The 13,303-nt window shown below is 38.9% G+C and overlaps 1 protein-coding gene across 2 annotated transcripts in view; it reads right to left on the bottom strand.

The window, feature by feature from the left end:
• Positions 1–2,855: 2,855 nt before the first annotated feature.
• Positions 2,856–13,303, bottom strand: part of FRS2 (fibroblast growth factor receptor substrate 2) — a 61,257-nt gene continuing 50,809 nt past the window's right edge. For both annotated transcript variants that reach the window (XM_082310270.1, XM_082310271.1), the window contains exons 6-7: positions 12,885–13,048; positions 2,856–10,471 (exon numbers count right to left, since the gene is read on the bottom strand). In XM_082310270.1, coding sequence (XP_082166396.1) covers positions 9,521–10,471; positions 12,885–13,048 — 1,115 coding nt within the window. In that variant the 3' untranslated portion in view covers positions 2,856–9,520. The remainder of the gene's footprint in view (positions 10,472–12,884; positions 13,049–13,303) is intronic.

Here is a 13,303-nt window from a genome sequence, read left to right on the forward strand (position 1 = left end):
CGTCGTTCCGCGTGACGCCGGCCCCTCGTGCGGCAGCAGCGGAGCGGGGTTTGCCTGGCGGTGCCCCGCGGCACAGCGGCCCTCCTGGGAAGAGCTGCCACCCGGGCGCTTACTTCCCGCTGTATTTCTGTACCAAGGTATTTCTGCCCCAGCAAAGGAGCTTGCGGCTTCCCCAGTTTAATTTCATCCTATTCCTGGAGGTCCGTTCTCAAACCGGTCAAAAGCATTTTAAATTACCGCTCCTGGCCGCCCGTGCGCCTGCCAGACCATTCCAGGTATCTGCTACCGTGCCATCCCCGCCGCCAGTTAAAAGCAGCCAACAGGGGATACCCCAGCACGATCCCGCTCAATATGCTCTTCATTTCAATATTAAAAAATCGGTAACTGTTCTCTCGGCAGCTTTGCAGACGTGTGAGACCACATCCAAGCCTTGTTCTGTCGCTGCTTTTCCTCCACGCAAAAAAGCCTGTTAGTTAGCCGGTCATACATAAAAAAAGTGAATTAGTTTGTGTGACTTGTTCCTCAAGAATTAATTCTAGCTGGTATTCCTCTTCTTGCTGCCAGACACAAATCTCTTGGGGTATATGCAAAGCTGCTTGTTCTAGATTCAAACTGGCCAAAGACAAAAACTCTGCCAACGTTTACATCTTCCTCTGGTTGTTAGTATGTCGATACTCAGTATTTTTCTTGAGTTCTTTGGGCTTCCTTTTCCTTTGTTTTCTTCAGAGAGTTAGATATATTATCCCCCCTAACCTTGTTCTGAAAACTAGAGTACTAATTGAATTTTAACATCTTCAGTTTTCCTCATAGTTATGTAGAAAACTATCTTAAGTTTTGGCTTGGGCTAATAACCCAACTAAAACAATGTTAACTGTTTTTACCTCAGAATTAGAGTATTCATAAAGATTTGCACTGAACTACTGATTCATTTTAATTCACATTTACTGCTACCGTGGTGTGAACTGGGGGAAAAAAGACTTTAAAATGTCTCGGACAATTAACTGAGTTATGGCCTTTGGAAGATCAAATGCTCATAGAAAAATATACTGCAGCAAATTTGTAAGTTTGGGTTAAGGGGCTTTTGACTATTGCTAAGCTATGATTTATAATGTGTAAAAGTAGTGACGCCCCGATAGGAAGAGCCCAGCGCTAGCTCTGGGTTCCTGCCTCTCACTTCCAGCTCCACAGGGCCCTCACCTCTGTTGTGCCAATGGCAATTTTTAAGGTCACACTGTGAATAAGTGAAGGAAAAAATAAGTGGTGCCTCATTTTAATATTTTCCTAAACGCATATACTTTATAAATCACCTCATCTCTTTCAAGGTTGAGAAATAGGGTGTGTTTCAGTCCCAAAGACTGTTTGATACACGGGACATCTCAGCAATGCACAGGCTTGTTTGCTCAGGGATGGATTCTCAATCACACCTCCACGTGTCTCAGTACCTGCTGACAGCACTTTAATTCAGACCGAGACCTTCTGCTTATAGCTGAGCTATTAATGATGTAGGAATAATAGAGCAGCAACCGTTCCCTGGTTTTTCTGGGACCAATAATTCAGGCATCGGTCACAGTACCTAGTTTCAGGCTTAACTTCAGTCAAACTTAAGCCTCTGAGCAGATACGAGTTTGAAGAAGGAAGGAAAACGGAGACTCTTCACAAAATCCAACTCTTCAGGTGCTCCCAGCTGAACAGGTGTATTATTGTGATTTACGTACAGGGATTTTAACAAGGCCAATTTAGAGCATATCGGAAAGCCTAGTGCTGGGCACATAGGGCCGGAAGGTCGGCTCTTTAATGCCACCTATTTTGAGCTGGCTTCAAAATTTTATTTCAGAACAAAGCATCATTAGGTCAAGAATACGAGGCATATGTGTATTTTAATTGGAATCACTTATATCAGTTGCGTGATGTTGTAGTTATAATGTTGCTAGCAATTCTCTAACTGCATGTATTTTACCTACTGTCACATCAGAACTGGTGCACTGAAGCATTTCAAGCAAACGTTACTGGGAAGCTTTCTTTCTATTTGAAATGAAGGTACAAAGAACCAAAGTTTCTACTGAACTCTGTATCATGTTAACATGGAAATGTTACGTGTAATGGACTGCTGAGCAGCCGTTCCCATTAGGAAAGCTGCAAAACTGTTGGCCAGAGATAGAAAAACCTTCTTGAGAACTGAGTTTTTAGGTGTCTAAGTTATCTAACCAACATTGTGCAAGGACCACATAATGTTGTTTCTTAAGAGGCTCTGAAAACCACATCTCCTGATGTTTCTAGGGTTTTGTTCATTTGTTGGCTAGAAACATCTTGAAATCATGCCTTAAAACTGTGACTTGGGAGGGAGAAAAGAGGAAATACTGAATTTCTATAAATCACCACCGTATTTTATAGTCTCCAGAAGAAAGTGAAAAGGCCATCTGGATGGCAGTCCAACCTTGTATTTTCTTATTACTTTCTTTCTGAATTTATCAGTACTATGCTAACAAAGTCCATTTGGGTTTTGTGAAATCTTAGTCATTTAATAACTGAGAAAGGAGCACATTCAAATTGCTGGCATGTGATTCACCAGCCAGTAATTGATAGCAACAGTACTACCACAACAAAAAAAATCTAAGTCTACATACATGAGAAAGATGTGACAGAATACTAGTAGAAATGAAACAAAAGCTTGGAGAAAAATTTACAGACTCCAGGTCATCATGGTTTTTTTTTGTTTGTTTTTTTTTTTTTTTTTTTTTTTTAACCACTGAGTGGAATATAAGGGGCGGCAGGGGGTGACAGGTACCTGATGCAACAAGTCAACGAGTTAAAGAAAAGCAAAAAAGGTGATACTAACAAAATACAGTACAGTGACACTAACAATGGGAAATACTGAAGTAACCCACAGACGATTTTCAATGTAAAATCAATAGTTTATTGCCATGCTACAATTTTTTTTTTTCCAAATGAAGTTGGCACTGGTAAAGGGGAAAAATGTTCTCATATTACATTTTCTTAAAAAAAAATGCACATTTGGTAAGCTTTCTCAATAATGACAGCTTAAAACAAGTGAAAAATTTTTTTTTTTTTTTTTAAGATTAACGTGGAATGGCATAAAAATACACTCTTTCTGCATAGTATAATATCACTTTTTTCATAAAAGAAATATGGAATGTTTGTAAAAACAAATTCATTGAACAGGGCAAATTAATTGAAATTTTATAAACAATTTGGCAATGGTCCCACTGTTTAGACTTTTTTTATATAAAAGAAATAAAAATCTAGAAAGCTACCTTTATACAAAGTTGCTATATTTATGCCTTTAAGTAGGAAAAAACATTTTATAATGCAAATTAGGACATACAATAATCTTACAATATCATACAATGTAATGACAAGAAAGGAACATACAACATAAGATTTTGGCCTTTGTAGAAATGTCTATTTCTGCATTTAATAAATGCATTTGTGGCACACTGGTGACTATTGTATTCTTACTACTACCAGTCAGCTTTCATGCTAGAGCGGTATTCAGCTGTACTGTGATGGCAGGTCTGCAGTTTAGTTAAAAACACAGACTGTTTTTCAGGAGACGAAAGGTGATGCTGCAATGAAGCGAGATGTGAAAAAGGCAACGTGCCTGCTGGTTAGAGACATCTGCATTGTGGGACACCACACAACACTCTTTCCTTTCATACCAGAGCATTTCTTATACATTCAGTTATTAAGTACCAAAGTCTTACAAGTGAGAACATCTGTGTTTGAGATTTGGCAAAATTTCAGGGAAAATACAAAGTTAGTACCAAATATATAATATATTATATATAAAATGTGGGTGTATGATATACACACATATTCTAATGCAAAAAAACTGCATTAATATGGAGTTAAATTTGCTGACATCCATTCCTAAATAACATAACCATTAAAAAACAGGTGTAATCCTCATCTTTCACACACTTTAGAATCACTTCCTCTTTCATACATAATAGTTAAAGCAATATATATGCAAGTAAGACTACAAAATCAAAATTCACATAATAATCTGAACTCTGACCACAACAAATAGGAATTTTTTTTTCCGTATATGTACTTAAATATATTTATATTTTTACAGTATTTTTAGACCATTCCTGAAGAACTTGACCAACCAGGTCCTCAGGTGTAACAGAACTGTTATGTCAGCAGAACTTGATCTTGTAGGAACACATCCAGTGGCCCCTGAAGTCAACACGAATCATTCGTTTGGCTTCAAAGGACGCTGCACGAGGCCCGAACAAGCTCCGGAAGGATCGTCCTGCTAACAAGGAAGATTCCCTGATGACATCAAAGCTCCTACCTCAGACTTCCTTTCCTACTGCCAAAGGGAAGGGCTGGAGCAAAGGACACACCGGCTCTGGGCTCTGGGTTGTTGGCAGGTGGCGTAGGGAATGACCATGTCGAGCACAGCCCCAGCACCAGGGAGTGGCAAGGTGAGCTTCACGGCACCTTTTGTACTAAGGCTTCTCGTGGAAAGCAGAGGAGCTGCTCCGCCACGCTCATCGCTCGGCAATTCGGTTACCACGGGTCTCAGATGTGAGCTGCGGCTGGGACCCCAAGGCATTAAGTACTTTGCAGACAGAGAGGAAGACAGTCCCTGTTCTGAAGGGCTTGAGCCTATTTCTTAATCATATTTTTTTTACATAATCTCCTTTGTATATACACATATTTGCTACATAAAATAGAATTACACCAAAGTAATGGATATAGCAGAAAACGTTGTCACAATATATGCATATTACCACACTAAATAATTACTAAAACTGCAAGAAAAATTTCAAAATGCCCTTTGTAATATATAAAAATATAGAAATGTCCAACACTTGTTTCATCAACTTTAAAGGTAACTTTATCTCTCATATTCTATCTGTACACCTACATATTTCCAAACAAAATACTGCGTTAATTTGGAGTAAACACCGTGTTAGGGTAATATCCTCATAAGACATCTGACAGACTTCGTCATATACCTTACAGCACAGTATCACAAGAAATAATGTATACGTGGTCAGAGTTACAGCTGCTAAGTTGTTGTTTTTTTTTTTTTTCTTATTCACTTATCTTGTCCAAAAGAGGAAGTAATTCCTAAAGATTGCGAAAGAACCTTAACTCATGACTTCCCGTCTTTTTCGTGTATGCTCTGTAAGAAGGACATCAGCAACCTTGACTCCATCTTAACGCAGTTTTTTGTGGTGGAATTTCTTCTGGATTTTTTTTTTTTTTGGAGTGTATATGAATTTAAAATAAAGATATCATAAATGAACTTATGTTTATATTAAGTAAATACTGTCAAATATAAATGCCTGAATCGCTACCTCAAGGAAAAGATGGGAAAGATTTTATCATTAAGTTCCAAAAATACCTAATTCTACCTATCAAACTGAAGGACCAAACTTCTTCAGGGGAAACAGGGGAATTTCAGATTTAAGTCCACTATTAGTTCCTACTAAATCAGTTTCATCTTATTTGCAGCCATTAAATAAATTAGTACAGTGCAGAAATGGAATTTCACCATTGATCCCACCTTACACGAAGAGGAGAACACTGCTTAGAAATAGAGGTCCAAATCAGATACATCATTATATGCTCAAAGTAGTACTGACATTAATCAGAACTTGCATTTTTACTTCACCAACAGTGAATAAAGACAATCTGCTCTCTCCTGACTCTGTCTCATTGAGAAGTGATTAAATATAAACCAAAAACAAGGCTAGCCAGATTTTGAGCCAATAGACGCTGTTAAAAAAACAGCAAAATCAACTCCTGGTCTGTCACCTGCAAAAGAGCAGCCCTGTTTTGACATTGGTTTGGACTTTGTAAAACTTACACCCTTCTGGAGCCCTTTTTACACCCAAGCCCTAGTCAGAGGTGTAAACACACACACAAATATCAAAACATCTGGGGGGCAAATTAAGCCGTTTATGATATGAAATGTCTATTTGAACACTTAAGATTTCCATAAAAGTTCTGTAGACTTTAATAGGAACAGGAATAGTGCTTCAATGCACACTATTACATTGAACCCCTGCCATATGCAAAACGTACTTATTGGGAGAAACAAAAAATGTTCTAATGAGAGTTAAGGTTTTCAGAATGGTCTTTTTTATATTGTTTTATGGAGTCACCAAGAAACACCACAAAATTAAAAAAAAATGGTTCTCCTCTTGACATCAATTTGAGGAAAAAAAATATTTTCCTCCTATAACCAATGGATTAAATTCTCACTAACTGTATTTCTAGTACGATCTTTATCATGTACTTTTGGTCGCTGTTTCATCTTTTTTATCAACTCAGTTTCCCTGTTTAGAAGATACACTAACGTATGTCTTTCCCAAATCACTGCATTACAGGAATACCTACAGTTAAAGGCCTTCCCTTGTCAAATGTGCTTGAAGGGTAGCAGCCAATTGCATGTTATGGATGAAGAGTAGAACTGATAAGAGATGCTGCGATTTTTGCAGGACCTACTTTATGTAAACTTTACATGTCTCAGTTACTAAAGAAAATGGTTACGTATTTGTAGTTTCTCAATCTATACACCTGTGGGCCCAAAATAAAGGCATTCTAAATGCTGTGGAGAGATTTCAGCGGAAAACTGAATCCTAGATTACAGACACTAAACCTAACGTCACAGCCTTTAAAGAGACTGAATTGAAAAAATATTTACCAAGTCTCAAAGGGTAAAGTGCATTGCATCTACATCTACTTCAAGGGGCAGAAAATAAGGAATGCTAAAGATGAGTAGCACGGGTAACAGGAACTACACAGTATGTTTGCAGCGTACACAAAATGACAAAGCATTATCCCACCTGTAAAATGTAAGAGGGTAAAAAAAATAGCCCTGGAAAACATGTCGTCAGACTTGTTAATATAATTAAGGCTACAGAAAGTTGAAATTTCAGTATCTTCTCAATTCTGGGGACCGGAGCTAAGAAAACACCCCCTATGAAGTATCGTGAAACTTGCAACAACATAAAAAAAGTTACTCAGACCATCCCTTGCACCTGAGACTATTCACGATAAACACAGGACAGTGCACCGGAACTAAGGAGGGATGTAGTTGGTTGTTGTAATTTTGGCAGGTCCCTTAGGATCTACCAGAAGCCTCTGTTTCCCTATTTGTCAATTAAGAAAATTACTTCCCTGCCTCACAGGTGTGTTTTAAGGGTCCAATTAATTAGTATCTCTGAAACACCCATACTATATAGATGAGGACCAAATATTTCTAGGCAGCTAGCTAGATCAAACACCTTTGCCCCAAAACACATGCTGAAGCATTAGTTGGGCTCATAAATTTAAGTGAGCTATAAGCTAAGAAAAAGAACCACACCAGTATCATGAACCCAGTAAGTATTGTGCAATACCTGGCAATTTCTCTTCAGTACAGACCCCGACTGGTCCATAGCGTAAGGTGAGGCAATGGCAAAGATGTGAAGGAGCACTAACACTGCAGACCTGTAAAATGTCTAGCTCTAGGTAGTCATTACCTGCTCGAGTACCAAGGTCTCCTCACAAGCCAACAGGTCTATCACAAGAGTATGCATAGGTTGACCGTGAAATCATTAATGAGGTTTTTTTAAATCTCGTTTAAGTTCCTCATAATGGTCTCAATGACTCCCATCTTTTACTTCTGCAAATTATGGTCTTTGTGCATCTGGTATTTCGGTACCATACAGTTTGTAAGGAACAAGGAAAGTCAGAGGGAAAAGGTTGCCTGATATCCCTTCACGGCGTGGCAAGATGCATGTATTTCAGGTGCTACCACTGATGCCACTACTACACTGAGAGAAGACCACAGAAAAAGTTCACAAAGGAACAGGAATACACTCCAATTTAAAAGACTGAAAATAATTGTAGCTTGTTTTTTATAAAACTTGAATTAAAATATTGCATGAAGACCCATAATTCTTTTTCAGATCTCCAAATGGCTTTTCTTGCATGTTTTTCCTCACTCACAGTTTAAGGGTTATTTTAAATCACACCAGTTCACACAAGTGTCAGTTCCTTTGCAATGACAGGCTCAAGAGTAATCTCTTCTGCTGCTAGTACCAAGGTGTACCTGCAGTACTGCCAGAATTCTAAAATTATTCAGACTATTAAAAAAACCAAAAACCCCCAAACTTCTGCTAAGGGTACATCTGGCATATTCAACAAACAACATTCTACCTGGATGTACCTGTAACACTGAGCAGCCATCATTGTAACCGAGTTCACCAACTGCAAAAGGAAAAGAAGTAGGCTTGTAGATAATACTACCTTCAGATAATTTACTACATATCTTTCTAAATTATACTATCAACTATGGATGCACATTGCTAGAATGTACAATTTTCTATAAAGAATATCAAGTCCAGTACCCTGCCTCCCGTGTAACCTGTGTCTGATGCTTTAGAGGAAGACAATAACTGCATAATAAACCTTTCCAGTTGTGCAATAACGCATGCTGCTGGAGAGTTGGGATATCTGTCAGGCATAAAAAAGTAGAACACTGGACAAAGACAACCATTTGACCTTCAAGAGTCTTTCTTTGTCAAATGCAGAAAGTAAGACAAACACATAAACGACTCTGAACAATAATTAAAGCTATGTACACAATTTTGACTTTTAAACCAAGACCATTATGGAACAGATAAAAAAGAAACACACAAATGCAAAGAAAGGAAGGCACACTGAACTAAGAAATGACAAGAGAGCCTTAATTCATACAGCCAACCTGTGAATTCCTTCACAAAAAAACCCCAAAATTCTAATGAGATTAAAATTCTGTCAGATTTCACAGGGAACTTGATACACCACTCGGAATTCTCTTCTAGCGGAAGCAGCTTAAGGCTGGGTTTAGATGCATTTATAGCTCTGATCAACGGACTTCAATGTGACCTCTCAAATATCACACAAGTTAAGAAAACTATCGGGAATTAGAGGCCTTCTTGCCCACGTGGTCTTAAAAAAACAAAAACAAACAAAAAAAACCAAACAGACAAAAAAAGGTGTGGTGTTTATATCCCTTGAGATGAACCAATATATCTTGTGTACATCAAACTGAGTGAATTAATGCACTACATACATTTCCTTCTGGAGGAGCCACTTCAATGAGGAATGAACGCAAGATAGGTATCTTGAAAGATTAGGTTTACCTGCTAATAATGCACATATCAAGAGGCTTTAAAAAGTGTTATAAATGCCATTAATGAGTATAGGCACCAGACCAGAATATTTATAAATTCAAAACTGGCATGTCACTCAGACTCTAATCAATTTAAAGAGGCACTGTGAAAGGTGGTGATGCTGCTATGCAGTAATTACTACTACTGTAGAATGAAATAGTGTTACCTACATGAATACTTGCTCTACATTAATTCCCTTTAGTTAGACAAGTACATGAAGTATGCAGAAAAAGTTCTATTAGTCTATAAAAGGCGTTAGTGTTAAGAAATGCAAAGTATTTGCATCTTCAATTTTATAAACTTCACAAAAGGTGCAAATGATTTAATGCTTCCCAGGCTCACATAGGCAGGTCAGTACTGTTATGTCTAGTTTTCCTAGAAGTACCATCATCTCGGGGCAGTGCTTTTTGCAAGCTTGACATAGCAGCAGTTCTTTCAATGTCTATCACAGCGTACAGCTCTGTGCGCCTGGTTGGAGTTTGGGGAAGTGGAGTGGTGGGGGTTTTCGGAGTCTGAGGGTTGTCGGAGTCACTGCCACCTTCCAAGTCAACCTGTATATAGTTGAGCTGCCTGTGTTCTAAACTTGGACGCCTAATGTCAAAATTAAAGACTGTTGGAGTACAGTCCCGACGTCGTGTAAATTCTACTTTATGAGCACTTGCTGGTACTGTTACATTCTCTGTATTGACATAATTATGCATTGGATCTAGGTTATTGTGGTAGCCATTCAGAGATGGGGTCTTTGGTCCTAAACTGTCATCTTCATCTCTACTCAGCTTGCGGGCTTCCCAGACAGGAGGCAAGGATGGCAAGTTCTCATAGTTCAACAGCGCAGTTCTCCTCTGAGCAGAGTTGTTAATGTTCTGGGTGTCTGAGGTACTGGTTGATGTCAAACGACCTCTCCTGACCCCTGAGGCACTAGGGATTGATAACCTATTTATATTTTCATACACCAATTTATTACCAGATGGTGTTTCTCTACGTTCATCACTGTCGTACCCAGTGTCCCATTCAGTGTTGTTTGTGCTGCTGCCGCTAACTTGGTCTCTCCCAAGTTGCTCCAGTTTCTCTCTTTCCATTAACTGCCTTTGAACAGGTGTTGGTCCTAAAACAAACTTGACTCCTTCAGGCTCCAGGAGAACCTGAGCATCTCTGTCATCAGTACACATCTGATCTTCTTTCACTTTAGTTGTTTCAGTGTTTGAAAGCTTTGATTCCAGTGGCACATGCACACTTGATCGATTTTTTCTTTCCTCTTGTACCCCAGTAGTGTTGACATAAGTGTGCACCTAAAAGGGGGGAAAAAAAAAAATTCAAATGCTATTTGCGCCTTTTTCCCCCTCCTCCAAACTTCTTTCCTCCTTAACCCCCCACTTTTCTAATCAAAATACCTGAAAAACAAATCTTGTGATAGCAGCTGTTTAAGAGCAAGGGTCATCTCTCTCTCATTTTGCTGAACTGTGCTCAGCTTTGTTTTTTTCCCCTGGAATTTTGTTGTTGGTTTTGTTACTGTTACTCTAAATAAAATTAGAGGTACTCAAGGCAGACAAAAGAATGCAATTTACATCCTACATTAACAATTATTGATGTGATTTGATGTTTTATCCCAGTTGTGCTCTAGTTACAGCTTTTCAGGTTCTATTCCAGCTCTGCTCTGGTCAGGGCAACCCTGGGCTGCTCCAACTTAGCCCATTAGTTCACCTGGACGGATCAGTGAAACAGAGCTCTACTTTGTTGTCCCTTACCATGACAGTGACCAACAGTTCAAGAGTTGCTTCGGCTAAATTTATCTTTAATTTCCACACTGCAAAGGAAATTTACTGTCTGTTTAAAAAACAAAACAAAAAAACCCCAGGATCTCGCCTTGTGTACTACTTAAGCAATGAGAAGAGAGGTTGGCTCTACTGGCAAAACAGTCCATTCTTTCTTCAAGAGCCAACAGCCTCCTAATACCAGAAACTGAAACAGACAAACATACACTTCCATAAGAACTGTGGCACTCAGAATTTGAAAGGAGCACAAGTTAGACCAGATGCCACTAAGAAAGGCAGGAGTACACCACTAGTTTATGCCTCCAAGTCCCCACAGTGGATCAACATGAAGCTGAAAGGTAAAGACTGAAGTAATGGATTCTTTCTCTAAATTTTAATTCTGTGTCTGGATACCCAAACAGCAAAAGGAGGATTTTACAGCAGCAGTCATCTAGCCTTCCCAACTTCTCTGTCCAGCTCTACAAGCTGAAGCGTTATTTACAGCTCACTTCACTCCTACATTGATTCTTTAAACTCATTTACTCTTCAATAACTCCAACAACAACAACACTTGGACTCTTCTGCAGGAGCTCGTAAGAAATCCTTTCCCACAAGACAGTTCAATGCACTTTGCTCTGGTTACCTTCTCTCGTTTCCAACACTGTTTCTTGTCAAGCACAAGAGTCTTCCTAAAACACATTACATTTTATTAAACTTGACTAACATTTTCATCAGCAACCTGAATGATGAGATAGAACACACCCCCAGAAAGTTTTCAGTCTATCCCAGATTTGTAGGGTTTCCACTGAGACAGATCTCAGCAGCCTGGAGAAGTGACCTCACAGAAACCTCATGAAGTTCAGCAACAGCAAATGCAAAGTCCAGGGCCTGGCATGGAACAACACCAACAGTACAGGCTAGGCACCAACTGACTTGAAAACAGCTTTGCAGAAAAGCACCAGGGGTCCAGGTGGATGGTGAATTGAATGTGAGTCAGCAGTGTGCCCTTGCAGCAATGGGAACCAAATGCGCATTCGTTTATGTTAGCAAAAGCACAGCCAGCAGGTTAAGGAAAGAGGTTATTACCATCAATTCAGCACTTGTGAGACTGAATCTGGAGTAATTGGCTCCCCAGTGCAAGACAGACACCACTACAGTGGAGCAAATCCAGTAGCGGGCCATGATTACAGGGGCTGGAGCACATGACATACAAGGAGAAGCTGAGAGCCATCCTTGTTCACTCTTAAGAGAAGACCAGAAAAAAACCGAATAGCTGTTTTCAGCTACCAAACAGATAAAGAAAAGACAGAGCCAGACCCTTTTTGGAGATGTTCAGCAAAAGGCTAAGGGGCAACAGATACCAGCTGTAACAGCAAAAAATCTGATTACATATTAGGGAAAAATGCTTTCACAACAAAGGTGGTCAAACACTGGAACACATGGCTCAGAGACACTACGGAATCCCCTTGTTTGGAGTATTCAAAGTATGACAGGACAAGGCTCTGTGCAACCTCATCTAACTTTGAAATTTGACCTGGGGGACTCTAGAGGTCCCTTCTAACCTAAATTATTCCATGATTTCTATTTGCCAAATAGAAGACTTACATGTAAAGAAGCTTTCTGACGAAGTTTTCTCATTATAAAATACAACTTATGTGTTTAAAAACAATTACTGAAATTTTTGAAAATAATATATGCAAGTACATACTTTCTATATCTTTATTTGTATATAAACATGAAGAGCAACTTCAAATAGTTACTCTTCCTAAGCCAGCTATCCTACAAAGTATCATATTAAAGAGGCAAAGCAAACACTTTTCTGAGGTAGCTAACATATGGTAGAAACATATTACACCTGATTCTGAAAAACACAAATAAAAGCCTACAGAATAAACATTAGAAAAATCTGAACTAATGTAGAACCTGAATTATATGGGGGAAAAATACCCACTTGGTCCTCTGCTACAAGTAAAGGATGTGTTGATTCTTCACCGACAGAGGGGAGGCGTGCACTTCCGACAGAAGGATGTCTGCTGGAAGGATGTGATGAAGCATCTCCAAAAGATGGATATCTGGGATAGCCGTTAGGTAAACTTTGTGCATTGAACCCAGGAGCTGATTCAATTAGAAAACAAGCAAAACCATATTAAAATAGAACATTTTACTGTATATGAGTAAGATGCTTTATATCTTCTTTTTTGATTTTCAAAAGAGAAATTAAAATATGTAAAACAGTATTAAATATTCACAAGACTCAGTTTTGCTGGGGGGAAGGAAAGGGAAAGTAAATTGCGGAGTATAACATCCCAGTGTTTACCGGGAAACATGTCTGAAGCAACCACTGAAATCTAGGTGTATTACACACCACAG

This window comes from Platalea leucorodia (genome assembly GCF_965183815.1).
Source record: "Platalea leucorodia genome assembly, chromosome: 4".
In the NCBI taxonomy this organism is placed as follows: Eukaryota; Metazoa; Chordata; class Aves; order Pelecaniformes; family Threskiornithidae; genus Platalea; species Platalea leucorodia.